Source organism: Falco biarmicus, chromosome 10 (assembly GCF_023638135.1).
Source record: "Falco biarmicus isolate bFalBia1 chromosome 10, bFalBia1.pri, whole genome shotgun sequence".
Lineage (NCBI taxonomy): Eukaryota > Metazoa > Chordata > Aves > Falconiformes > Falconidae > Falco > Falco biarmicus.
The window spans coordinates 605,719-633,261 of NC_079297.1; the positions used below are offsets into that span (position 1 = coordinate 605,719).

The 27,543-nt window shown below is 44.3% G+C and overlaps 2 protein-coding genes across 4 annotated transcripts in view; one reads left to right on the plus strand and one right to left on the minus strand.

Annotated features, from left to right (window-relative positions):
• On the plus strand, positions 1-27,040 carry SAMHD1 (SAM and HD domain containing deoxynucleoside triphosphate triphosphohydrolase 1). Of its 2 annotated transcripts, XM_056355165.1 has the most exons (16): positions 1-189; positions 271-337; positions 5,261-5,333; positions 6,533-6,693; positions 8,407-8,522; positions 10,204-10,274; positions 11,324-11,479; positions 13,613-13,713; positions 13,822-13,930; positions 14,521-14,612; positions 15,963-16,078; positions 18,309-18,448; positions 20,926-21,015; positions 22,279-22,383; positions 22,755-22,892; positions 24,996-27,040. In XM_056355165.1, the coding sequence occupies exons 1-16, from the start codon at positions 15-17 to the stop codon at positions 25,116-25,118; spliced, it is 1,833 nt and encodes a 610-aa protein (XP_056211140.1). In that variant the 5' UTR covers positions 1-14; the 3' UTR covers positions 25,119-27,040. The 2 variants fall into 2 exon arrangements, with proteins under 2 accessions (XP_056211140.1, XP_056211142.1); XM_056355167.1 differs by lacking the exons at positions 20,926-21,015; positions 22,279-22,383; positions 22,755-22,892; positions 24,996-27,040 and adding an exon at positions 20,617-20,753.
• Positions 6,693-27,543, minus strand: part of PIGU (phosphatidylinositol glycan anchor biosynthesis class U) — a 40,857-nt gene continuing 20,006 nt past the window's right edge. Inside the window, exon 13 of one of the 2 annotated variants that reach the window (XR_008824481.1) lies at positions 6,693-6,880. The gene's annotated coding sequence lies outside the window, so the exon portion shown is untranslated. Of the gene's footprint in view, positions 6,881-20,689; positions 20,814-27,543 lie in introns of those variants that run through there. The other variant, XR_008824480.1, reaches the window with a different exon arrangement.

The following is a 27,543-nucleotide window of genomic DNA, read 5'->3' on the forward strand; positions in this document are numbered from 1 at the left end:
GCGTGCGCGGCGGCATGGGGAGCCCGGCGGCGGCGGGCTGGGGCGCGGCTCCCGCCAGGCGCCCGCGGCTCGAGGCTTCCCGCGGCGGCGCGGCCGACAGCGACCCGCGCCTGTGGGACACGGAGCGGCTCTGCCAGCACCTCTTGTGCTGCGGCGTGGGCGGACCCGGGCTGCTGCGCCGCTTCCGAGGTAACGGCGGCCCGGGCCCGACCCCCGGGGGCCCCTCGCGGCGGCCGGGCCCGGGCGCTGACGCTGTGCTTGCTCCCACAGAGAACGGCGTCACCGGGAGCGCGCTGCTGGACCTGCCGGCCTGCGGCCTCGAGGCCGCGGGCGTCTGGTGAGCGGGGGGCAAGGGGGCAGCCCCGGGACGGGAGGAGGGCGCCGGGCTCCCCGTGAGGGCCGGGCCCAGCGCTGATGGGGCGGCCTCGTCCCGGCTGCGGGGCCCGGGGCGCGGAAGCCAGCGGCTCGGTGAGCCCGAGAAAGCAGAAAAATCCACGTAAATGGCTTTGATGGAGATGCCGCCGGCATCACGGTAGCTGCGGGCGTCGACAGGGACCGCGACAGCGCCCGTAGGGGTCCTGACGGAGCTGCCCCCTCGGCCGGGAGCCGGCGGCGCGTCCGACGGCAGCGAGTGGGCGCTGGGCCGTGGCGGCCGGGCTCTACCCTTGCCCCCGGCAAGCCCCGGCGCCGCGGCCGTAATCTCGGAACGGCTGCTGGTGCTGGGACGTGGCTGCTCGCTGCACCTGCTACGACGGGCTGCGGGGCTGCTCCACGGGGCCGGGCAGCGGCCAGGCCAGGCCGTGGGCAGCAGCTGGGCAGTGGGCAGGCTGGCTGCTGGGTCAGTACCAGCCACCTGCTGTGAGCGCAGGAAAACCGAATGCACGTAGAGGCACATAGAAGCTTGTTTCCAGCAGTGAGGAAAATGACTGGTTCCAAAAAACTTGAGATTTTTCTGGTGGTGAAGGTACTGTCTTACCTTTCTGAAACAGAAGGGTATAAACGCATCCTGTCATCCCACATGTGTGAAGTGCCCCTCTGTCCCACTGGGGCTGCTTTGGCTTGCCTCTCCTGGGATGTGAGCCTGCTTGCACACCACACGCTCCCCAGCGCTTCTTAATCTTTGTCTTTTCTTTCCTCCTTTGCTAACTATGTTTATGCTATTTTCTCCGAATTTCTCTCAAAACCTGGCTGTTCTGCTTGGGTTATTTGCTAATGTGCGGTTGTTAAACTTAAGGCAGTTTGGAGCATGGGTACCTGGCAAGTGTACTCCAGTGCAGAGCTGTACTTGTCTGCTGGGGATTTTGAGTACTTCAGTGTGCAGATTGGCTGTTTGGCTAAAAACTTGTCCAGAGCTAACGCTGTGCTGAAGGGCCCCATCTCTGTAATGCTGAGACATCCTGGCTAAACTCACAGGTTGTAAAGGGTGAGTTAGAAAAGCAGGTGTCTTGGTGTGGCTATCTGTAGAGAAGGAAGAGCTGATGTGACTCAAGGTGACAAGGCAGAAGGGTTGTGCTTCAGAGGAGGTAAGGTGTTGGCAGGAGTCATTAAGGTATTTTTGGTTTTTTTGGAAGAAGGGTTTTAACTGCAGCTGTTTAAAGTGTGTGGACAGAAATGGCATGGTATGAGGAAGGTAGCTAAAGGCTTTGTTTCTGAAGCATGAAGTAATTGTCTAATTGAAATGACAGTTAGGTGTATAGTTCCTGTTTAGAGGCTAGCAGGAGGCTTGGTTGGTTTTAGTGCCTTGCTGGCTGTCCGAGCATCAAGAAGTGCCCATACGGATGCTTGGACACCGCGGCTGTCTGCAGGCTGCTCTGCGGGTCGTCAGAAACTCGTAGGTCAGGCTCTGGTAGTGCTGACCGTAGGCAGGCAGGGTGGGGCGAAGAGGAAGTCCCTCAAAGTGTGGGGTACAGGCAGTGGAGTCAAATGGTTGTGAAGAGTGCTCAGTTGTTACGGAGAATGGATGGTGCTGGGGGTGTGGAATGATGTGCTTGTCTGTTTTCTTTTATAAAATGTTTCCTTCAGTAAGATCTGATATCTTGTTTCTGTGTAGCTGAAGATGCCAGTTGGATGAGAAGCTGCTAGAGCCTTCTGCTTTTTTAAAAACATCGTAACTTTACAAAAAAGAATGATCCCTTTGCATGGGCCTTTCCACTGCATGCTGTTCTACAGTAACTTTTATTGTTTCTCTGTGACAGGCTGGTAGTGAATGCTTATATTTAGTTCCCTGCCGTTCCTGGACCGTAGGGAGAGCTCATTAGGGAGACCTCAGGATGACAGGGGCCTGGAGGCAGTGCTGTGGGTTTCCTACGTGTTCTCACGTTCCTGGAAGTGAATGTTTTGTGAGGCGTGTGGCATGCTGCATGGTAAATACAGATGATGAGTAGGGCTGTCTGGCTGACCTCTCTGGAATATTTAAGCTTCTAATGGGTGCAGGAAGGGGGTTTTCTCATCCTTGTGACCTGCAGCATGGGGGGTCGGGGTGGGGAGGGTGGATGGGGAGGCATTGGTTGTCACCTTTTCAAAGACAGCCAGCAGTATTACCACTTTGGCTGTTTGAGGAGCTATGCCTGCAGAGCCCTAAAAAACCACAGTACTAATATGCGATTTGTGTGTAATGTCTTTGTTGAGCCAGTCTTTTCATAGAGACAGCAGGTGAAAAATCCTCTGCTGCTGTTTTCTGTCTGAAGAAGGATAGAGAGCTCTCCATGGGGTGACGTTCTGTGATCTGTTGTGCTAGGACTGCACTTATGGCATGCTTTGTTATCTGGAGGCCAAACCCAAAACAAAGGTTAGTGTTCCACGAGGCAGGGCAAGATGATAAGACGCACAGGCCACTGACATGGTATGTCAGGCGGGGACTTCCCAGCATCCCCGGTCAAGCCTATTCCTCTTGTTGCTCTCTCACCCGTGTGCAGCACTGATCCGTCCCAGGGGTGACTCCAGCAGATGTGTTATACAGTGCAGAGAGCTGTGTTAGCGCTGTTTAATTCAGCCCTGCTGGAGCTAAGTTTCTGGGGCAAAGCACGTTGTGTTAGGCTGTGCTTCTTGTGGACACGTGTTTGCATAGGTAGTTGTGTAACAAACTGTAGTGTCAGTAGTACAGAACCATCCTTTCTCGCCTGTTCCTGTAGTTGCAGTCAGTAATTTCCTGAGATGGTAGGCACTCAAAATACCTTCCTCCTTATGTACCTGGCTATTTTCCAGTTAATTTTCTCCTTGCTCCTGTGTTTTTGCAGAATTTGAAAGGGTAACCAAGTGCTTCAAAGCAACAGGTTGTGCTCTGTACTTGGCAGTGCTGTCCCTCACTTAATGCTGGGTGCTGCTTTACACTCCTCACCTTCTCAAAAATGTAATGAAGTCCTACCTCGTGTACTTCACGTGACCCAGAGTATCTTTTTGGGCAATTGTTACCTGAGGTCTATTGCATGACTATGTGGTGGTGCTACTGTACCTCTTGCAGCATTGCAGCTCTTTCAAAAACATGCTTGTGAAGTTTGATCTCCATTATTAGCATGCTTTGAAGTGCTATCCACGGAAGATCTCAGTTGTAATTAGGAACGTGAGGGTCATCTCTGCATGTCAAGTTTGGGTGTTAATTTTTCAGGTCTGCTGAAGCAAAGATGCTCTGGTCCAGGTGTGGTTCTGCATGTTAGATGAGTGCCTTGAGAGAGAACTTCTCCACAGAAGCTAAATGAGTGTAGATGGCTGGAGGTGGATTGCTTCTGACTTTGCTGTCCCTGAACCGTTTTTGAGGGTGGTGTGATGGAAGTGCTTGGTTACCAGCCCAAATGCTAGTCCTGCCTGAGCTAGCTATACCTGTGGTCAGGAAGGTTACACATTTCTTAGAAACGGCAGTTGAATATTCTTGGTCTCATTTTCAGGACAGACCTCAAAGAGCAGTTGTGGTTGCTTTTCCTGGGAGTGTAATTATAGTTCCATACAACCTTCTGGTTGGCTGGCTGCAGAAGGGTTCCTCTGCTTTTCCACCACGCTAAAGGTCATCTTCTCTTCTTAGCAGAGAGCAAGAAGGATGGGCAGATTCAGGTGGTCCTCCTCTTGTCCTCAGTGTTAGGTGCTTTCTGTTGCCCTGTAAATAGTGGGCTCTCTCAGGAAGGGGCAGCTAAAGCCTCGTGACTGTAAGCAGCAGAGGCTGCAGCCCTCCCTGTTAGGGAAAGGGATACTAAGTGGTTAAGATAAAAACTCGCCACCAGCAGCTTAGGCATCATATGCGTTTAATATTTTATGGATTGTGAATTATTAAATGGTTGGATGAAAACATGTAGTACATCAAGCAGTATTTTTTGCTAATAGCTGATATTTTATAGTATTGCTTTCTGTTAAAGTTTAAATTGAAAAACTGATGTAAAACTGATCTCAGGGTGGTTGACTGCTGAAGAGGGTAAAGGTAGCAAATAGTACTTTCTTGTGATAAAGTGTTTGCTGTCATACTGAGGCTGAAGTATTTTGCTCAAGGAGAAGGCTTGCAGACAGAAGTAGTAAAAGTGGGTGTAACAACAGAGTGTGTTCTCTCTCCCTCCAGACTTGTCCTGCCTGTGCTCTTAGACTACCGTGGCTACAACAGGGCACCTGCATTGGAAATTTATGTGTGCATTGTGAAAGGGACCTTTAATGCTTTATCAAGAATGACAGTAAAACATTTTTCCAAAATAGAAGAATCAGTTCTCAATGAAATTGAAGCATCTCTTAAACTCTAGTGGTTCTGCTGTTGGACCTGAGATTAATTCTGTAAAATTCAAGTTAATTGGGCAAAATTAAACTACTTCCGAGTTTACTAACTGAAAGAAATTTTTATTGAAATAGTTTATTGGGGCTTTAACATTTTAGTTTAAGGAATTTTTCAGCCTTAAAATGTGTCAGTTATACAGGCACTGAGTGTTGTTTTTCCCATAAATTTAAAAGGCTTACCCCCAATTATGACTTTCCCTAAAATAAATTGAAAAAAACTCTGTATTACCTGGTGTTTCTGTGTCTTGGTTCAGTGTAAGTGGGAGAAAGCACTTAAACTGCTTTACAGACAACTTCTGTAGCTATTTGTTCTCTTCCTTCTGTACCTGATTTTAGAAGAGTGAATGCTTTCAATATTTTTCTGAAAAAGCTGCAGAAGTCTGTATTTCTGTTCAAGAGTCAATGAATAACAGAGAGATAGTGAACTTGCAAAACTAATTCCGTATGTTCTGCAGATTGCAAAGGGAAGGGCGTAGCAAACTTTGCTCTCAAGGACTTTTTCTTTCCTTTCTAGCCTCCCAGCTGAGAGACTGGAAGTGCTGGCCTGCCTGAACAAAGTGAGACAGCAGCACGCCGACATGATGAAGGTAGCTCCAGCGCAGTGGCCGGAGGACACAGCGGCCAGGACCTTGCTGCCTCCCCTCCTTCTGGCTTGGTGGTGCTGGTGCGCGCTGCTGCGACCGTGCCTTGCCTTTGCAGAGCTGCTGCGACCGTGCCTTGCCTTTGCAGAGCTGCACACTCCCCAGCCTTTCCCCTTGATAGCAGGTGGTCTTTGAAAAGCCACATTAACCAGAAAGACTGTTAAAATCACCAGCTAGGAGCTTTATGTGGGCACCTGGCGGTTGTGAGAGATTGAATGATGTTTGCAATGTGTTGAGAAGCTCCCCTTTCCCATCTCTTTGTGTAGAGCCTCCCTGAGTTGTTTTTTTTTTTTTTTAATTTTGCCCCCAGGCCTGGTTAACAGACGACTCCTCGCTGCCACTGGTTGCCATGTCCAACAGCTTCTCGAAGTGGTGTATGTTGGTTTAACTCGGGCCAGAGCTGCGTACATTCTGTCGTAGCCTGCACATCTGCTAGAGCCTTATGAGCTCAGTGGCCCAGCATGGAGGTGACACAGGGAAACCTTATTTGCTTCAGTATTTTACCAAGAGATGTGTGTGGTGAAATGGTTTTATCTGCTGTTCTGAGTCAAGGATTAAACGTGTGTGATTATCTTCTCTAGCAAGTCACTGTAGTTACTGAGATATCTCTTAAAAACTTGTGCTTAGGGATGATCAGGGAGTACATCTTTCATGTTTCAGTTATCCTGGGTTTTGCATTTTATTTTGTGACAAAGGTAAAAATCATAATTTCCACTCTACTAAATTTCACTTCATTTTTAAAAAACATGAACAATATCAAACCAAACACTTCTTATGGGATATCTCAGACACATATTGCAGTATCCTGCTTTAACTGGAACAGCAGATTAATAAAGACAGCGGTTTTCTCAATTGTTAAATTTTGGAATTGCACAGGTACAGATTACATTTTTAGAGATTTTGACTTTAATTCCCTTGTCCTCTGAAATGTGCAGCTTTGTCTTTTTTGATGCCATGCTTAAGTAGTTCTCCAGGGTAAATCTTGATAAAGGGTAGGCAGGTAATGGCTGTTTTACAGGAGAAAACAAAATAATTGCCCTCTCCCACCAAATACTTGACCATTCTAGATATCCTTTACCTTGGTGCCTGTTTCTTTTCAAAATCAAATTTTAAGTGTTAATTATGCTGCTGTTTGGCTTTTGTAGGTTTTTAACGATCCGATTCATGGGCACATTGAAATACATCCCCTTCTTGTTTGTATCATTGACACACCTCAGTTTCAGCGCCTGAGATACATTAAGCAGCTGGGTGGCACTTACTTTGTTTTTCCAGGAGCCTCTCACAACCGCTTTGAGCACTCTATAGGGTAAGGCGACGTCTTGCACGAAGGTCTGTTGCATTTGGATTTCCCGGAGCTTCGTTGTGCTAATGCACAGTGCTAGCCAAGGGACACTGTTGTCTCTGAGCATTGGTGAACTGCTGGGGGGGACATTTTCGGTCTCAGGAGTGTTCCCGGATATCTTGTGTGACTATGGGTTGTTCCCTCGAACTTCCTTTATTAAAGACAGATAAAGAAACCTGCAAAATGGATCAATGTTAGATTTCTCCCCTGCCCCTTATTCTTCTAATAATAATGTTAATTAAAAACTGTGAGTGCTTTATGTTCTCCTGGTCAAAATCTGAGTTTTAAAGCATAAACCTGGGAAGGGTACTGGGACTGCTATAAATGACTTGCTGGACAGTTGTAATCCCCTTATATTGTCCAGCACACCTAAACCCCATTTTGTCTGTGATGTTTGCATTCGTAGTTGTGTGCTTTCTGCAGTCCATGGCAGATTGTCAGGCTGTCAGCCGTAATTAAAGTGAAACAGAAACAGATGATGGACATGAGGATTCCCAGAGTGTTGCTGAGTCATTCACACTCCACAGAGAAACTGTTCAGTGACAAATTTAGGCTTGTTTTAAAAGTATATCCCAAGGTGCAGAGAAGTTAAACTAGTCAATGGTTTTTAGTCAGGTGATCTGGCCAGCCTAAAATGGCTTTTGTTACTGCTGACATTGTGGAGCCAGTCTGGCTTCTGCCTCTGCTCCCTGACATTAACAAGATGCAAATGACCATTGTAAAATGGTCAGATCAGTGAGGCAAGCTGGAATTGATTGCATTTGGTAAACCTGAAAAGGCAAAAGGGGGGGATATAAACAAAACTTTCACAACAGGAGTCTGAAAGCTCCAATAGTATTGACAGCCTTTTCTTTTAAACAGTTCATTTAATCTATATAGTTAAACTTAAGACAGTTGTTCTCAATTTGTATACAATTTGGAAGATTTTTACTGTATTAAAATAAAGTGAGCTTTCTGTGCTTATATTGGTCTAGTACAAAACCACCAAACAGTAAAATTTGGTCTAATAAAAGATACTGCCTTGTCATATAAAACCTTGTCTTGCTTTAAGATGCTCTGCAAGGGGGACTGTTGAGTCAAGTAGAAAAGGAAGTTGGTGTAGCGCTTGTAAACAGTCTATAGGATTGGTACCATATGTTACTGCTTTTTTACATGTCATGAGAACAGAGGGTCCCATTCAGTGAAATTAAATGGCAAATCTGAAATGAACAAAAGGAAGAGAAGTAATTGTCATAAACTATTGTTAAAATAGCAATTTGAAAGAACAGTGCTTTGGTGACTGTTGTGGACATTTGCAGTTGCACTGACTGGAAGTAGGAGGATGATGTGTAAGCCGTGGTGCTTCAAGACACACACTGTCAGTAATGCACTGCTGTTTGCTTGCACAGTTATTCCATGCTTGTGCATTGTGAAATACTGCAGGATGCTGTTGTCTCTGTTTTGGGCATGGTATCTTACGCTTTTTTGCTTTCAAATGTGTTACTGGTGATAAAACTACTACAGGAAATAGTTTGTTTCTATGATTCTCTTGCAGGATAGGGTTTGAGTATTCTTTGTATGCTACCCCTCAGACAAGGGCTGTGACTTAATGTAGTGAAATAGAACAGGTGAACTGATCTTCTGTTCAGCCTAAACCACTGGTACATTAACTTTTTTTTTCCCCCCCCTCTGCCACAGGGTGGGCTACCTCGCAGGATGTGTGGTTCGTGCACTGAAGGAGAGACAACCGGAACTGGATATAACTCAGCGAGACATTCTCTGCGTAGAAATTGCTGGGCTTTGTCATGATTTGGGTAAATAACACTTGAGGTGGCTTGTTGCTCTTTGAAAGCTACCCTGGATGAAAAGTTGGCTGTGGGACTGGAATGTGACAGCTGTTCTGGGCCACTCAGTGCATGGCCGTATTCTGAGACAGGATTTCTCTGTTTCTGTTTGGTCCAGAGTATGTATGTGGAGGCAACTCCACTTGGTGAGTCTGTAGCCGCTCTTAGCTAGTTTTCTGTCATGTTTCCATATGGTGTTTAGAGTTCTGCCCTCGGTGGCTGAAGTGTCCTATTCTTCCTGTGGTGTCCTCAGGTCTCTTAAAACATTTCAGAGTGAAAATGAATGGCCCTTTCAAAAATTGTTATGATTATTTTATAACTACATAATGTTTTCTTCAGAGCTGGCACAGAATAGTTAATGTTCTCAGTGTTACTGCAACACTTGCCTGTTGTGTGGGTAATGGAACTGGCTGTGTTAAGTGCAGTAGAACTTAAGGTGTCTTGGGAAAGCGCACTTGCGGTAGCTAAAACTTTCTCATAGATGATGGATAAGGAATTTGGATAAGGAATTGGCTGGATGGCTACACTCGAGTTGTGGGCAGTGGCTCTGTCCAGGTGGAGCCTGGTGACGAGTGCCGTTCCTCGGAGGTCAGTGTTGGGACCGGCGCTGTTTAATATCTTTGTCAGTGACATGGACAGTGGGGTTGAGCACACACTCAGCAGGTTTGCCAGTGACACCGAGCTGTGTGGTGTGGTCAACACGCTGGAGAGAAGAGGTGCCATCCAGAGGGACCTTGACAGGCTTGAGAGGTGGGCCTGTGTGGACATTGCAAAGTTCAACAAGGCCAGGTGTGAGGTCCCACATGCGGTTCAGGGCGGTCCCAAGCACAGATACAGGCTGGGTGGGGAATGGATTGAGAGCAGCTTTGAGAAGGACTGGAGGGTGTTGGTTGACAAGAAACTCAACATGACCCAGTGATGTGCACTCAATAGCCCAGGAGGCCAACTGTACCCTGGGCTGCATCAGTAGCAGCATGGCCAGCAGGATGAGGGAGGTGATGCTCCCTCTCTGCTCTGCTCTGGTGAGACCCCCCCTGCAGTGCTGTGTCTAGCTCTGGGGCCCCCAACATAAGAAGGACATGGACCTGTTGGAGCAGGGAGGCCACAAAGACGCTCAGGGGGCTGGAGCACCTCTCTGCTGAAGACAGGCTGAGAGAGTTGGGGCAGTTCAGCCTGGGGAAGAGAAGGCTCCAGGGAGATCTTACAGCACATTCCAGTGCCTAAAGGGGGCCGACAAGAAAGCTGGAGAGGGGCTTTTTACAGGGGCATGTAGTGATAGGGCAAGGGGGGCGGCTTTAAACTGAAAGAGGGTATGTGTAGATTAGGTATTAGAAAGAAATTCTTCACTGTGAGGGCGGCGAGGCGCTGGCACAGGCTGCCGAGAGCAGCTGTGGGTGCCCCATCCCTGGCAGCGTCCAAGGCCAGGCTGGACGGGGCTTGGAGCAACCTGGTCTAGTGGAAGGTGTCCCTGCCCACGGCAGGGAGTGGGAACTAGATGGTGTTTAGGGTCACTTCCAGCCAATGGCTTCTGTGGTTCTAATATATGTCAAGATCACGTCAAATACAAGAAAATCCAGATTTTTAGCTTGTTCAGAATATTTCTACTGACAATCATGTCTCAGATTACACCTGTATAATCTTTGTTTTTAAGGTCATGGGCCATTTTCACACATGTTTGATGGAAGATTTATTCCACTCACTCGTCCAAGTTTGAAGTGGAAGGTAGGCTTTTCAATATTAAAGTAAAAATAGAAAACTGGATTTTTTAAAGGGAGAATAATTCATCTTTAAACGACTGCCAGTGCTTGTGAGAATATAACAATCTTCTAGCATTCTCTTATTGCATCATTTTGGTGTCATAATTGAAAACCAGAATATCTTCTACTTTTGTGATTATTTCCTTGTTGTTCGCTTTAATTGTATGTTTGGGGAATGTCAGCCCCCTCAGCATGGCTGTGAGCAGAAGCAGCCTTACTAGCAAAGCAGAAAGAGGCATGGGGAGAATTAAGGGCAGATGTTTGTCACCAGCATCTCTCCCCCGAAAGTGCAAATGCTCTTGAACTCCTGTGTACTTTCATGAGATCTGTTTGTGTACATATGTCTTCTTCCTGCAGATGTCACACTGGGTGACACAGAGAAATGAAGTGAAATGTGGTCTTGTTGGTGCCTGTAGTGTGGCTCTGAAGAGGCAGAATTTGTTAGGAGTGCACTGATCATTTAAAGCCAGCATTGTGTCTTAAAATGTGTATTGTGAGCTTTCTTCAGAATGTATTTTACAGATGCAAAATACCAACTGGGAAATTCCTTTCCAGTTTAAGATTTTTGTTCAAGGCCAGGATATTTAATACAGCATTTAGAATTCCAGCTTTCAGAAACTTTGGGTGGAGTTTCAAGGGTTGTTTGCCGTGAATGAAATGTAAGACAGTCCTTCCGGGCCTCTCTCTGCTTGCAGTTGCTGAGCAAAATCAGCTGAGTAAACTTGTTAGTCTTCTGCACAACAGAATTGTTTATTTTGTCTTTTAGCATTGTGACTGTCTTACTGCTGTTTGTTAAAATTAACAGCTCTCTGCTGGAGCTGGTGTTTCTGTAGACCAGGTGTCTTCCTGTTTGGTTCAGTACAAATTAATAGAAAATCCTGCAAGAGCCGCACTTGGACACCACGGTGCCAAGGTGCCCTGCCAGGCAGCGCTGCTGGGTTAGGGGAAAGCTGTGACAGTGCATGAAAGATGCTTAGCCTTTGTAGTGCAATATTGAAGTGTTTTTTTTCACAGCATGAAACTGCTTCTGTTGAAATGTTTGAGCACCTGATCACTTCCAATAAACTAGAAGAAGTCATGAAGTCATATGGACTTGTCCTGGAAGAAGATATGACCTTCATCAAGGAACAAATAGGAGGGCCTATAGGTGGAGCCACTTGTGAGGCATCAGTAAGTCAGTGTACTGCTCCTCTGGTTGTCCCAATACATGTCTTTGATTTTACTGAAAGTGTAGATAACTATGTTTTATTTATTTTTCGCCCTGCGGAATTCTGAGAATCCTGGCACAAGAGATGCTAGAGACGTGTAGTGTTTATTTCTTATAGTGCTGGCAGGAGGTGGTAGCTTCACTACATCATGTGCTTACATCTGCCTGAGAAGTTCTTACTCAAAGTCTTCAGATTAGAGGAAAGCTTAAGAATGTTATTTGTATTTAGTGAACCTGATTTATTGTAACTAGATTGGTAGAACTGAATTTTTAATGGAACCTTAAATGACCAGGTTAGGATAACAGCCTGTTTATTAGATGCCTGGAGGTGATGGTGCTGGGAGATTGTGTTTTCACATGAAGAAAACACGAGACAGTTTAGGGTAACAAGCTGATAATGGATATCAAAACTGAGAACTGGCAGAGATGAGGCAACCAGCAACCCGAAGTGTGGCCCCAGCGCCAGAGCCACATCAGCTTTAACAGTAGCAAAATGCTTGGATTTATTGCAGTAACATACATAGAGGCAGGGATAAGACTCAAAGAAATGTGTTGCCTCGAGACAAGGAGGAAGAGATCATGATTGTTACTCCTTGCCACTCTATGAAGTATTAAGTCCTCTCTCCTCACTTTGGAGCTTGTTATCTCTTCAAGGACACCCATTCAGTTGCCCCTACAATTTAAGAACCTGTCAGTGGGAGATCTGTCATGACAATCTGGTCCTATATCAGAATTTGTGCGTTGTCCCAAACAAATCACCTGTGAACATTAGCACTTACCCATTATTTTCTGCTGTAGTAGTGTGTAATTCTGCCATGTGTACTGCAGCACTCTGGTGACAAACATAGGGAACTTAGCATAATGAAATTCAGTCTGAGATCTTGTAGGAAGGGGATATTGATTTACAAAGACTGCAAGCTGATTTTTCACTTACTTGCACTGCACACAAACCTTGCTGCCCACCACTTGCACTGGTCTTGTGCCGAGTGCTTACCCAATGTCTCTTCTTCCTTGTTTGGATTCTATGCCTGTTTTCCAGCAGGATAACAGGAAAAGGAATGTCATACATGGTACGCTGCATGTACCTTCTTGCTACCCTCCTGGTGTTAGGCTGCAGGATCTTCTGCTGGCAGTCACTTGTACTGTGGTGGTCTTACCAGAGTACAGGCACCTCTGCTGTTGAGGCATATGTGCTGTGATGCTATCACATGGCAGGACTTCTGGTCCTGAAATGAACCGTAAGTTATTTATGCACTGAACATAAACTGTGTCCTGGACGTTGTCCCAGTAGCAGAGCTCTTTTCATCAGCACAGGGTGTTTTTATCAGTGATGTGCTCTCTTCCTGCTGCTTACTTACATTTCCATTCTTATATCAGTTTTAAAAATTCTGTAATGCAGATAACATGAAAACCGTATCTGTTTGTATACCATGTTTTCCGCCTTCAGAATTTCAAGGCCATTTTATGGCATTTTTTGTTTAGCTGAAGAATCATTAGATTTTCAAGAAAATAAATGTTTATTTGCAACTTGTATCTTATTATTTTGGCATTGATTTCCTGTTTGCCTTATGGCTGAATTGCCAGCTACTTAAACTCCTAACCCACAAGGGATATCTGTACAATTTTTGTTTAAAACTCTAAATTATTGTTTTAAAACTGTTCTATAAAGTTGTATTGTTGATTGCAGGAGACTGCAAGACAGTGACATGTTTGTGGGTTTAACTAATTCCCTGAAGATTAAATGCTTCCAACCTTTTCCTCTCTTTGTTGCTGTGTACTTTTTTTTTTTTAAGCTTTTCAAAGCTGCAGGCTTTGCTTAAGTAGAATGGGAAGTTAAGTACTGGTGTACATGGTTTTTATTCTTCCTGATACTCTGGGAAGTCAGCTGATTAAGCCCCAGTTCTGAACATCTAATGCCCAACAGCTTCTTAATGTCTTTCTGTTCTTTGCTACCTCAGTGCTGGATGTTTATCACAGACAAAATCAAAGTGTATTTCTGCTGTCTTAAAAAAATTGCTTTGACATTGTTTGCACACTTTAATTTCTTACTGTTTCTGATATTTATTTTTTTTCCTTCTCGGCTCCCCTGTTGTTAGTGGCCCTACCATGGTCGACGGAAGGAGAAAAGTTTCCTATATGAGATAGTAGCTAACAAAAAAAATGGCATTGATGTTGACAAATGGGATTATTTTGCAAGGTACAAATCTTACATTTTGGGTTTTTATTATGAATTCCTACTGAAACAATGCTACTGTATGTACAAGTGTGATCTCATTGTTAAACACTCTCTGTGGAATATTTTTAGGGATTGCCATCACTTAGGAATCCAGAATAATTTTGATTATAAGCGATTACTTAAATTCATTCGGGTCTGTGAAGTAGAAAACCAGAAGCATATCTGTACCCGTGACAAGGTAAGCAGTGTGCATGAACTGAGGGAACACCCAGCAGCAAAATGCATGCAAAGTATAGCAGCACACAGAACATACGGGCTGTGGCAAAGCCTGCCTTGGTCAGCACGGTGCAGCTGCACTCCAGGTTGTAGAGGTTTGCTGGGGTTGCCTGCTGGATGCTTTTATAGCCCAAGAGAGGAAGAAGTAGTTGCTGCTTTGAAAGCTGTTCTCAGAAGCAGTTAATTTAAGGAAGGGGCGGGACAGAGCAAGCCTCTGTTGAAAGAGCTTGTGGTGGGTCCTTCCAGAGAAGACCTTACAAAACCAGCAGCATGCATGATCCTGCTCCAAGTCTTCTGAGCAAGAGGTGAATATGGCTTTGGCAAGGGGCTGCTAAAGAAGCAAGAGGTCCTTTTCTCTGCCAGCGTCACTGTAGGATCTCTGCTTTCCCATGGCAGCCTGAGGCTGTTTCGAAATTTGTAGACTGTGAAAAATAACGATTCTGCTCTGTGCTGCAAATGGAAGCAGACAACTCATTTGATTCCTTGATTGTTTTAGTTTTGCAGTCAATAACAATGTGAAAAGTAAAAGATGATTGGTTTTTTTTGATTCAGGAAGTTGGAAATTTGTATGATATGTTCCACACACGGAATTGCCTGCATCGGCGAGCATACCAGCATAAGATTGGCAACATCATTGAAATAATGCAAGTATTATACTTTCCTTTTCTTGCATTCCGTTGATTTTTAAATTCTTGAAAGTGTTTATCTGTCTGGAATATTGGGATAGTCAAAAAGGTGTGACATAAAATTAAAGCCACTGGGCTGTATAGCCCAGTTGTTGTGGCAAGGCTCAGTCTTTAGAGTGTCACAGAGGCTGTGATGAATGAAAAAAAAGAGAGGGCAAGAACTACATCCTTCCATGTGAAGATCAGTTAGAAGGAGATTACTAAAGCCCTGAAGAAGCATAGAATCAGGATGTGCTAATGCTGCTTTAAGTGCTGACAGCTGAAGTCAAAGCTATACCTACAAGTTAGAGACCACTTAGCTCAAACCAGCTGGTTAATAGAGGAACGTTACTAACAGAGTAAAGTAATGAGCAAGCTTACTGTTACTGTAGCTCAGCTGAGGCCTGACTTTGTGTTTATGTAATGCCACAGCAGGAATTGTTCAGAACAAACTCCACTGGCTGCCTGCATTTGTACCTCTGTCGATGTCTGTAGAAGTTTCCCTATAGCATTATTCTTTTTACTTTTCTTGAAAAGCATCTGTACTAGTTTTCCCAAAGATTTTTTCACTAGGATCTTGGCTGCTGAGTAACCATCTGCTGAGCTTGGAAGAAAGGAACACAGAGGACTACACAGTATAAGAGTAATTTGGTACTGCTTTCATTTCATAAACTTCAGCTCCTGATTTAGTGATCCTCTAAAACTCACATGAAAAATGCTAAGATTTGGCAGTACCTATGTATGAGGAGTAGAACAGCCGAGAAATTTAGTACCATAATTATAGCAGCTTATCCAAGTAAGTGTACAAGCTGGAAGTAACAATGATGAGGTACAGGGAACTCTGGAAGAACTTGATCTTCAGAATATTATTTTTTGCCACCTGAAAATCCCACATGTTCATGATGCTTTACCTTTACAGTGTTCCGTATTCTCTTGGTTAACTCCTAGAGCAATGGGTCTGTAAAAGAATATGGTCATCTGTGAGGCAGCCTCATTGCAGCTGAGTGACCATGTCACTGTCTTGCAGGGTTCTGCGATTGTCTAAACAATGATAAACTTGTAGTCTGCAGCAGAATAAAGCGGCTCATTCATTGAAGGGTCTGATCTGAACCAGTTTTCAGTAGATGGAAATACTCTGTTGAAATGTGTGATCACAGCATGGAGATGGGACATAACTGCAGTGCCATCAGGGTCTGCTGTGCACAAGGGATGCAGTTTCATCCATTGTCTTATAATTAGAACATATTAATGCATTTCTTTTTTTACTCTTGAGCAATAAGCTGTTTCAAAATGATGCTATCCTTAAGTCTTAATTTTGTCTCAAACTAGGATTACAGAAGCCTTTCAAAAAGCAGACAAATTTTTTAAAATAGAAGGCTCTGGAGGAAAACTGTACCAGATTTCTACAGCAATGGAGGACATGGAAGCCTACACTAAGCTAACTGGTATGGCACTCAGATTTTTTTTTTTTATTTTTTTTTTTTAAGTAAAAGAACATGAGTACCTGTTAAAATGCTGGGTTTACATCTGTTGGTGTGGTGGGCCCTTGCCCATGACTAGGACGCTCAAGTACTGCTTTTGTGCACAGATGGTGGGGCAGACCTGCACCATCCAATCTCCTATCTGGCTGGGGGAGCAAGACCTTCTAGTTTAAATGACTTTTATGTTGAGAGAGAGAAGTACCAACTACCTATGTTCTGCACACATTCAAATTCACATTGTTGCAAGCAGTCCTCTCAGGAGGTCCTGCCTGTGCCTTGAGTTTGTTGCACTTGTCACAGTGGGATATAAGTCTGTGTGTGTGTCTTGTGAAACTTAACCCCAAAGCAGGTTTCAAAGGGCACTGATGGGGCCTGATTTGATTCACTTCAGATGTTGCAACCCTGCTTGCAAATACAACAGAAGAAAACAGAATATATGAACAACTCAGAGTATTGCTGTAAGTTTCCGGCAATCCTCGATCTGCCACGGCCACGTTCAGCCTGACCATAGACCTGCTGCATCAAGTGGGTAAAGGGGCTGCACAGAGTGCTGAGATGAGGAGCTGCCTGGCCCCGCTGACACTGCATGCCTATGCCCCAGGGGAGGAGAAGGGGCTGGCTTTTGCGGGGAGTGACTATTGGAGAGCATGAACTGCAGTGTTGGGCCATGGAAAGGCTGGGCAGAAAGGCAAGAACCAAGATTTAAATTCTTAATGGGCTGGGTTCTGTTCCATGGGGGCTGTCTGGTCTGTAAGATCAGCTATGCTAGCAAATCAGCACCAAGGCCCTGTTGTAACTGCCTGCTGACCTGTGGCACCTGGCGAGGAGCGCAGCTCAGGGCAGGGAGACCAGGGCTGTCCGCCACCTCCTACAGTCTGCCGCAGCAAGGAGCTGCTTGCAGGGCTGTCCTGGTCAACAAGACGAGAGTTGAACAGCAAGAGGAGTGATGCGAGGAATATGCCCACATCAAATGTAACAGTAGACCACAAAGGACAAATATGTTCTTCTCTTAAACTAAGGCACTTCCTGCCTTCAGCAGTTGCCACCTGGGGGCTTCTGAGAGGACAGGAGGCTTGTTTTCAGTAGTCCGTGATGAGTGATGCTTCTCTGAAACTGCCCAGTTGCCTCTTGGACCTTTGCAAATGATAAACCTCTGTGAGGTTCTGCAGCAGAAAGTTCCCTAGTTTTCTTCCATGAATGGTGAAGAACCACTGTTAGTTTTTGATTTGTCGCTTTGTGATTTGACAGCAAATCCTCGTTTTAGTAAAGGCTGAGACAGCAAACTGTTCCTTGTCACTACTGCTTTTGCACAATGGATGCGTTTGTGGGCTGCTTATTTCCCTTGTGTTATCTCTTCTCTCAGTCTGAAGAGACCTAGTCTGTTCCTCATGGAGAATTTCCTGACTTTGCCCAACCTTATCCTTAAAAACAACCCTCGGTTCAGGGTGTTTTGGTGCATGGCCCATAACTTGCTCCTGGAGTGTGTTGGGAGCTTTTTAAGCCAGTTGCAGCCGTAGGCAGGGCATTGCAGAGCTGTGCTTGCAGTGCGCGTCAGAGCTGCCCAGGTATTTCTGACAGGGGAGTGTGTATAGATGTGGAGCGCAGCTGGTGCTTGTGACAGGTGAGCAGCACCCTGACAGCAGCAGTCTCTTCAGGACAGCCAGAAATAACCTTTCTGCTCAAAGCCACATCAAAAGAAACCTGTCTTGCTGCTCGTATTGATGGTGGGAAATGCACTGCGTACCTCGCTGTGATGTGGAGACAGGAGGGGGGCTTTGATGCTAGCATCCAAAGCCTGACAAATTCGGAAGGTTTAACGGAAGTATGTTGTTCTTTTTACAAGGTAGAGCACCCTTGTCCCTGGGCTAGTTAGTGCTGGGATTTAAGATATTCTGCTGAACAAGACTGGCTAAATAAGAGGAGGAAGCAACTTCCAGTGAAATGATAAAACTTGTTGCAAGGGTGAGAACTGAGCTAGTCTTCCTGTCAGTAGGTGTTATGAACCTGACAATAATCAAGGTGATACTGTGACTTCTCAGCTGTCAGACTTGGCATGTTCAGCCATTCTCTGAAAGTGAGTGACTTTACTGAACCAGCAGGTTTTCTTGTTGTCTTAACCTTTATCCCTGTACATGCATTTTGTTGTGACACTGGATTGTGACATACTTAACAACAATCAATGCAACTTTGGCAGATAATATCTACCTGGAAATTCTGCACTCAAGTTGTCCAGAACTGAAGGAGGCACGAGAGATATTGCAGAAACTAGAACGACGTCAATTATACAAGTTCTTAGGAGAGACTCAACCTGAAAAAATGATGGAAATTGTAAAGGTAATGTCTGTTGGTGGAAAATTCTGAATTCTGTCCCTGTAAAAAGTTGTTGACCATCTTTTTTTCTCTGTCTCCATGTGGGTTTTGGGTTTTTTTTGGCTTAACTACTATTCCAAAACTAGAGTTAAAAGTCATCCTCCTGTCTATGTAGCTGAGCCATGAAACATACAGGGAATTGGGAAGAGTTTTATCTACAAACAGCCAGAAGAATGGCAGGAGGTGGTAATTCAGAAATTGATTATTGCAGAAATATTTTCAGAAAAAAACTTTTCTGAAAAACACAAAATTGCATAAAAAGCTGTTAGAGTCAGTCCAGTGATCGAGAATGTTACTACTATTATCTTGTGTTCATTACAATTTCAGAATAATAAGGAACACATTTGCTTTGAATTGTGATTTGTGTCCTTTACTTTGAGAACAGATGTCAAACTGAATAATAACTTCCAAACTTCTTGGGGCTGAGATGGCTGTATCTAGAAAGCCTTAGTAAGATTAATTCAGCTGTCTTAAAAAATAAGGTTACAGAAGGACTACTGGATGTCTTACTGCTCCGTTCTTTTTGTTTGAAGAGATGGCTTGCTTGTATTCTTAGTGTCTAAGAAAAGGTAGCATTAAGAGATTCTGTATTAAAGCAGGAGGAAATAGGAAGGAAAACATGAAATGCTCGTACATCAGCTGTCAAGTTCCTGCCCTTCTGAGGGGTAGTTCAGGATAGATAGCCTTACAAATAAGGAGATTAGCAGGAGAGTGAATTGCATGAGTCCCACCTTTAAACACTTCTTTTTAGAACTCGTTAATGAAAAGAAAAACTCTCACTTTGAAAATCCAGCCAGAGGTCTTGGGTCTTGGGGTATCCAGTGTGTTGTTTTCAAGGGAGACTGGATCCCTGTTGATGCCATAATTACATCCATCCAACGCTTTGCAGCTTCTGATGCTCAGCTGAGGGCTCAGGGGCAAATTTTTCCTCCTGCAGTGTAGGAGTTGCCTGTTGCAGGAGTGTTGGAGGCTCAACTTCCTCTGAAGTGCTGGAGGTGAGCAGTGGCTAGATAGAATGGTTTGGGGTGGAAGGGGCCTTTAAAGGCCATCTAGTCCACCCCACCCCCCTGCAATGAGCATGACACCTTCAGCTAGGTCAGGTTGCTCAAAGCACTGTGCGGTTTTGTGGTCCTCACCTCATGCTGGCCAGAGCCAGGGTAACATCCCAAATAGCTACAGAGTTCTTAAATTCAAAGCTAGAGTTTCCAGTTAAGGCAAACTGGAAGATGTAACTTAAGAACAAGCGCAAGCAGCAAGCAACAACAAAGAAAAGGAGAAAGTTAGCCTATGTACATTGTGAAACAAGAACGGAAGTAGAATATGTTATAAGCAGGCTGCCTCCTGCCGGTTGCCTCCTGGCAATTCTTTCCTCTAGGTTTGGTCTCAGTCTAAACCTTCCCTTGGCTTCTTGAGTCACAACAAACGACACATGCCTCAGCTTGGCAATGTGTGTCATTCCCTGCTTTTCTTACTAGTTTCCCTATCTTTGCAATGGATAAAGCAGCAGCAAAAAAATGTTGCTAGCTGAAATCCTTCCCTTCTGGACCTGTCTCCTGGAAGCAATGTGATGCGCTCAAACCTTTTCTTCCATGAGTCTCAGTTGCTCCCAGGAAATCTTGCTTCACCTAATCTTGCATCTTACCCAGAACACAGCAGCCTGGTAAATAGGCAACTTTCTCTCTCCCGCCAGCCACAGCCTTTTAATGAGAATTTACACATTTCCCTGAACAACTCCTCTTCATCATACCCTGCTTCTCAGCTTGGCTTTAGCCTAGCTGTCAGCAGGGAATATTCTCTCGGGTCCAAAACCAGGCAAAACCCCTTGGAGGTTTCAGCTTTTGAAGTAGGTCACCATCCTCTCCAAAGTTTGCCTAGGAGCTTGCTGCTTCTAGTTGTTTTTTCACAGTGGTCAATGACATTACTGATCTTGTCTGTCTCTTGGGGTTTTTTTGATATGTTCCAATGTATAGGTATAAAAGCTTCATTGGAGGGTGAGATCCTGTAGCCCTTCATTAAAAAAAACCCAAAGTTCAGTAAAAACATTTAATATTTAGCTTTTAGGAACTTAATTGCAAAACATTTGTATAAATGAAATAATTTCTTAAAGGTAATTATTTTCTGTTTTTGTGGAGATTTCAACATCCTGGATGGACATTCTTCCCCCTGCGTCTTCCTGTCATCAGGTGAAAATTTGTCCTCCACAGGCTGGCAGTATTGGAGTCTTCTCAGTTATATAAGCTTGTTTGGTTTCTGAAAATCGGTAGAAAACTTATGGCTGAGATATGCAGGGATTCAAACAACCAGGTTGGTGCAGGAAGAGTCTGTCAAGCTATGAAGAAATTAAATATTTAGTTTAGTGATGTGTTCTGTCATGCATTTTTTTGCCTTGGTCTAGACCTGGTAGTGCCTAAATGTAACCTGAATTACTGTCTTTTTTTCAGAATAACAGCCTGGCAGAAAGCATTGCTAATTCCAGGCCAGAAAAGGATCCTCCAGATGTGGAGCTAAAGGCCGAAGATTTCATAATTGATGTAAATATCTCTCAGGGCAAGTTCAGAGTAAAAACTTCTCAATCAGTGGGCCTTGTGTACCATGGTGAAAATCAGAGATACATTTCAATACATTTGGAATGGGAGGGGGGAACCAACCACAAACAAAAAACCCAAAACCAACCAAGCAAACGAAAAACCCCAAACCCACAGGGTTGCTTCAGAAGTGCTGTCCCAGGTGTTCAGCTCAGGGCTCCGAGAGCACCGAGCTTCCCCTTGGGAGGTTTGCTGGGCCTGGGCGCAGAGGCATCAGGCATCTTCCCTGGGCTGGTGTTCAGCTGCTCTTTGGGCACTTCTGCTCCTGGTGACACACATGGTTGTCCCACGACTGTCCTCACTTTGAAAAGGAGCAGCAGTAGGGAATCCTTTGGGTTTTAGCATATGGGTGTTAAAGTCAGCAGTCTAAGAACCACTGCTGTGGGCTGTGAAGTCAAGCGAAGGGCAGGCCCCAGTGGGAGGGTAACGGGCACAGTGACTTCCAGGCTGCTGGTATGGCAAGCCTGATGCGTGGCAGTCATCCCTGGGTTTTGTCTCCTGCATAAAGCACCTCACTGCCACAGCTTGGTTGCTGGCCAGCACTGGTGGGAAAGGAGAGACCCTGAAGCAGAGGAGAGAGCTTGAGCAGTCTGCAAGTATCAAATAGCTTGATCTCTGTTCTTGGTTAATTCTGGGAAGAGCTAGCAAATGGCTTTGCATAGAGTGCATCACAGATCACTTCAAAAGCTCCCTTGCATTGAAGATTCACTTCAGGCTGAGTAAAACTGTAGCAGTTCACCTGGCTTTAAATTGACTGCGCTTTCCTTGTCCATAAACTAAAGTCATGGGAAAGTGGGCTTCTCCCTGCTGACCACAAAACTGCTGGTGTACCAAGTAGATGTAAATAACACAGTCTGAACCTCATGTTTAAAGTTGTGAGCTCTAGTGCTGCCTCCATAGGATGTGCGTTTCAGAAGGGCACAGGCTGGCAAGGGACCAGCATGCTTCCACTGTTTGAAGCTGGAGCGTTGCAGAGCGTGACTCAGAGCTGGTTTATGTAAATGTCAATATCCACCTAGCAGCTTCAGAGCGAAAGGTGGTGGAAGAAAAGATATAAGATGCAATACCAGATTGTTTTATTAAGTAATAATTACTGTTCTATTTTACTAGCATAATTTACAGAAGTATAGTGTGTATCCTCTTTTATTTATTGTGAGAATACTAAAGACAAACATTAACAAATGCCATTTTCTTTGTTTGATGTGCAAGGTTGTCCGTATGGATTATGGAATGAAAGAACAGAATCCCATTGATAATGTTCTCTTCTATTGCAAGGCTGATCCTTCCAAGGCAGTCAAGATCAGTAAAGAACAGGTAGTCTTTTTATTTTCTTCAACTGGCTGCTGAAGGGCAGCATCTTCACAACTTGCGATGGAAGTGATTACAGTCCTTTATGGTAGTTCTTGCAGGAGTTGTGGAGAGGTGGTAGAATCCATGTCCTTGCAGGGCTTTGGTGTCTGTTGTACTGCTACAATCTGGAATTCTGACAGCCTTTGCATATGAACAGTGTTTAACTTGAATACACTGGAAGTCTTAGAAAAATACAGTTGATTTGAATAAAGCTCATGGATTGTAGTGCGATTTTTTTTTACTGCTTTCCGTTTGTATTCAGATGAAAAAATTGAAGTTCAGTGGATTCTTAAATTTCAAGACATACTAAAGCTTATTTCTTTTTTGTTTCAAAGGTTTCAAAGCTTTTACCCATGACGTTTGCAGAGCAGATTATTCGGGTTTATTGCAAAAGACAGGATGCAGATATTGTTTCAGCTGCAAAACAATATTTTATTCAGTGGTGTATAAAAAAGAATTTCACCAAACCACAGGTAATGTTCACATGTTATTTTTCTTGTTCTTAGACCTCTTCACCTTTGTCCATAAGCTGGCTTTTTCATTAAAAAACTTGGCTTTCAGGCCTTGTCTTTGTGGCAGAGCCACTTCTCACTAACCTAGCTTCTGGTTTTATTGTGGCTCACATCTGGGTGTGCCTTATTTTCACTGAAATAGTGATGGATTTGCATTGATTTAACTTCCACACAGACACTCAGTAGTTCATGGATGCAGGTTTCCTCACACAAAGGCTTAAAACAGCACTGAGAGATTAAAAGATCTAGGGAGGAGGTCAGGTCAGTTCTTCTATGGCTTTCCCTCTCTTCCTTTGTTGTTCACCAGCTCTTAAAAGTCACTTCTCCCCCAGGAGATTCACGGTCAGTCCATTTGCTCTGAGTTAGAGTGGAAAATATCTGCAGGAGTAAGATTGAAAACATCAACTCTCTGGGCAACTAGTCTGTAGTCTGAGTTGCCTGCAAGGCTTTCTCTGTTCTCTGTGTTTCCCTTTTCTGTCAACTTCTCAGAACATACAAGTATCCAGCTGTGAGGAGGGAAGAGAGTATGTTACAGCTCACCTGACATTTTTGTGTTTGGAACCTTGTTAGAGCTGCCCTGGGAAGTAAAATGGAGACTCTAAAGCAGACCCCGAGTTCATACTTTGCTTTGCATTCCTCCTGCCAGAGGTGGTGGAGAAGCCTGTAACAGTCACGGCTGTAAACTGGTGACGTATGATACAACATCTCCACCACCACATCCCCCTTGCAGGAAGGTGGGCACCTTCATTGGTTGGACTTGATGATCTCAGAGGACTTTTCCAACCTAAATGATTCTATGATCTAAAAAAAAATCCTTCCAGAATATTCATCATTGTAGAGAAGCAGTTACGGTTGTATGAAGTAAGTTTTTCTCAGTAGAAAATGGTAATGGAGCCACTCTGCTACATGCATGAGCTGTGAAATTTCTAGACTGGAAGCATCATTAGGTTTGATAGATGTCCTGGCAAATCTGCTGTTACATTTCTCCCCTAATGGCTGGCTTTCACTTTTGTTTGTCTGATAATCATACCAGGAAAAGGGATAGCTTTCTTCACTTCCATGTACTTTTTCAGATATCTTCCACTATTTGGGATCAAGCCTCAAAGTAAAATAAATGCTTATATTGAAATCTCAAAGTTGCTTAAAAAATACAGTATGAACAGTTTATTCTGTGAACCATGGGGTTTTTTTCCTTTTCATAAAGTATGTTAATAACACTGACTTTGCGTCTTACTTGCTAGAGGCACCTGTAAGTTTCATTCATCCTCTGAAATGAAAGGCCACCCAGTAGATGAGTGCTTTTAGGTGCTGGAGCTACAGCTATAGGCATGAACAATTTGTTTTAAGGCTCGTTCTTATGTCTTACTTCTGGCACCAGTCTTTTGAGAGCAGTTAATTTCAGAAGGGTGTTTTACAAATGGATCAAGCAATAAGCTTTCTCTGCTTGTAGAGTTTGGTTGCGCCCTGTAAGCATGCTCTTCTAGTTCAGGCATATCCATCTCGCAGGCCCCGGTGGGTTGCAGAGCATGGCAACGTGCATCTCACCAGCTTATTTCTAACTTAGAGAGCTTACTGCTTTCTTGTATGTGTTTGTGGTGCTCAAGTACTAGGTTAACATATGTATCTCACAAGGATGAGCACTACTGCCTTAGATCGTAGCAGCACTTCGGGCTGGTAGATCGCAACAGTTTTAAAGGAGATACCCTGGCAAAGTCAGAGGAAATGCTTATAATAATGCTTCCGGTTCAATATCGATGCCCAAAATACAAGCCTGCTGATCTTTCTAGATTTGCTGGCAATACTTCAGGAACAAGTGCACTACCAACAGCGAAGGTTTCTCAGGTGCAGGGGGTTTTCTTTCTCTCCACCAGACACTACCACTGACTATAGCAGTTGCCATCTCTGGGATGTGCAGTCTTCAATGTTTGTTGCCTTACAAAGCTTCTAGGACCTTGGATTTATTTTTTTCTACTAAGTCTGATACGGAGCTGCTTTTCTTCTGCTTTAGCATAGAAAGCAGAAGTTAATGTGCTATCATTAATGTTTTCTGGTTTTTAATAATAGGATGGTGATGTGGTTGCCCCTCATCTAATTCCAATGAAGGAAAGCTGGAACAACACGACAGATGATGAACACAGGACAGCTTCAGAGCCCAGCTGCAAACAAAGGCTTCCTTTTGATAAGTAACACTCTTCCTTTTGGCACTGTTCAGTCTGCTTCTTCAGAAGATGAGTAAACCTGAGCAGCAATTCTTCTAAAGGCAGTTGGATGGAATTTATGGAACAATGCATTTCTGCATTTTACAACACAGTATGTTTTAATGTAGGTGCTTAAAAGAAGTGCATATTCCAAGTGAACGTCAGCTGTTACAGCTGAGCAAACTCAGTTCTCATTTATTTATGAAAGTATTGGCACTGTGTTGCAAGAGAAACTTTAAAAATGCCAATTAATTGTTATTACAAGAAGTTCTGAAGACATGTTACTGGTCCTTCTAGTTCTGATCCCTTCTTAAGATAGTTGTGGTGTTGCATGAGCTAGCAGAAAAACTTGCAGCTCAGGTTTTGGTGTGTCTTGGTTTTGGTTTTTTTCCCCCAGTACCTAGGAAAGAGGGGAGTAAGTATGTTTCTGAAAATATAGTGAGGTAATCTAACTTTTGAAATAACCACAGATGGCATCTTCAAGAATAACAAAGTTAACTTCATTTAAAAAAATAAAAGGAAGGGAGAGGGGAATTTTTTTTAAGAACCAAAGATTACTTTTCTGGCATTCAAAAAGCTGATGAAGATGTGGGCCTCTTGCTATAAATGTGACCACAGTTTTTATTGATGTAACAATGCATTGCAGTGACATGCAGCCTTTTATTGTTTTATAGTGTATTTTTGATACATTTAATGTTTTATTTTTTACTGACTGAACTGCAAAACGTCCATTGTTTGAGTGCTGGCAGGAAAGCAGAGTGACCCGAATGTTTGTCAAGGCAGGTGGACGTGCGCACAGGTTTTGGTGCAGTGAGTGAGTCCCTGCTGGATGCTGCACTGGCTCTTTGCACTGAGTGCACCTTGTTTTCTGCATCACACTGTAATAGGTAGACAGGCTCCTCAGGAATTCTGCCATCCTTGTATCCCTTCCCTGTTTCTCTTGGACCTCTGATGGCTGTTTCTGCATAATTTTTCTCTCCCTTGTAGAACTATAAGGGTTCTTAGATTCTTCCCTTGCTGGCAGTACTAGTGTGAGTTTTGCTAAGTGTCTGTCCAGTTGAAAAGGTGAATGAGAAAGACCTTCCTCTCCTCTTTTACTTGGGTCTAAGAGGAAGGCTGCTTTCATTGAATAAAACCTAAAAGCTTGAAAAAGCCTGCCCAGAAAGCGAAAAATGCAAAGCAAAAGGTGCAGTAATGCTCAGAAATTGGATTGAGCTTTGGGGGTTTATATGTGGGGTGGGGAAAGAAGAGTTGGGTGTGCGGTTTTGCCAGCCAGGCATAGGTAACCACGTTAGTTCCTGGAAGCTGGCACAGCAGGAACTCCCTCTGGCCGACCTGCAGGACTCTTCATAACTGATGGCATTTCTTCTCCCTCTGTTGTGGGAATGGATAGCTATCAGGCAGAGGGAAGGAGTACACCTGTACTCACTCAGATTTAATTTGTTGAAGTCACCAGAAGTTGTTTTGCGCTCTGCTGCTTTCTTACGTACCTGTGCTCGTGCATCTAAAGGTGATGTGGTGCAACCTCTGCTGTTCATGTCTTTAAGAGTACTTCCTATCAGCAGGTGTGCCAGGTAACCGTTAGAAGGGGTTGTGACCTCTAAAGGCTTTTGAAGAACTTATTATGCTTCAAGAAACAGTATCATAGAGTGAAGGCATTTGTTTCCCTTATATGCATAAAATCAAGTATTGTTCAGAATAATTAATTTTGTTATTGTTGCTTGTGTTTTGAACTGTTATAAAAGGTGCACTTTATACTTGGGAAATATGCTTTGCTTACGTTTAAGCAAAAATTCATACTTAATGTTAAGTTCTGAGACAGAGTGTTTCTTTTTCTCAGATGTGTTAATCTGAGCCTCTCTGGACTAAGATTAAATTTATAAACAGTTATTTTACTATTCTTTTAAGGAACTGCAGTGTGTGGACTTTATTTAAAACGGTTATAAATGGCCAGATGTATTTCTAAAGGACAAACGCTGCTCTGTGGACAGAAAAGGACCTTGGCATCCTGGTGGGCACAGGAGTTGACATGAGCAGTGACAATGGCTGGGCTGTGCCAGAAGTGTCACCAGGGGCTGGTGGGTGGCCAGGAGCGGGACCCTGGGCACAGTCACAGGAACAAATTCAGCTGCTGAAGGCAGGATGGGAGCTGCTGCCAATGGCCCTGCACCTCCATCCTGCCATCTGCTTCAGCATAATCTCCCTCCTGGTGGGTGACTTATTTTCTGCTTTGTGGGAAGAGAGGGCCTGTAAAATAGATAGCCCCCCAACAGCCCCAGCTCTTTACCCTCTTACTAACTTCTAACACTGCTGCAGGGTTGAACTGTGCATAGCTGGCCTGTCTGGGGTTTCATCACACCGTAGAAATATCGTCTGCTTTTTGGTGTGCTACAGGGCCACTTGTTTTTCCTCCC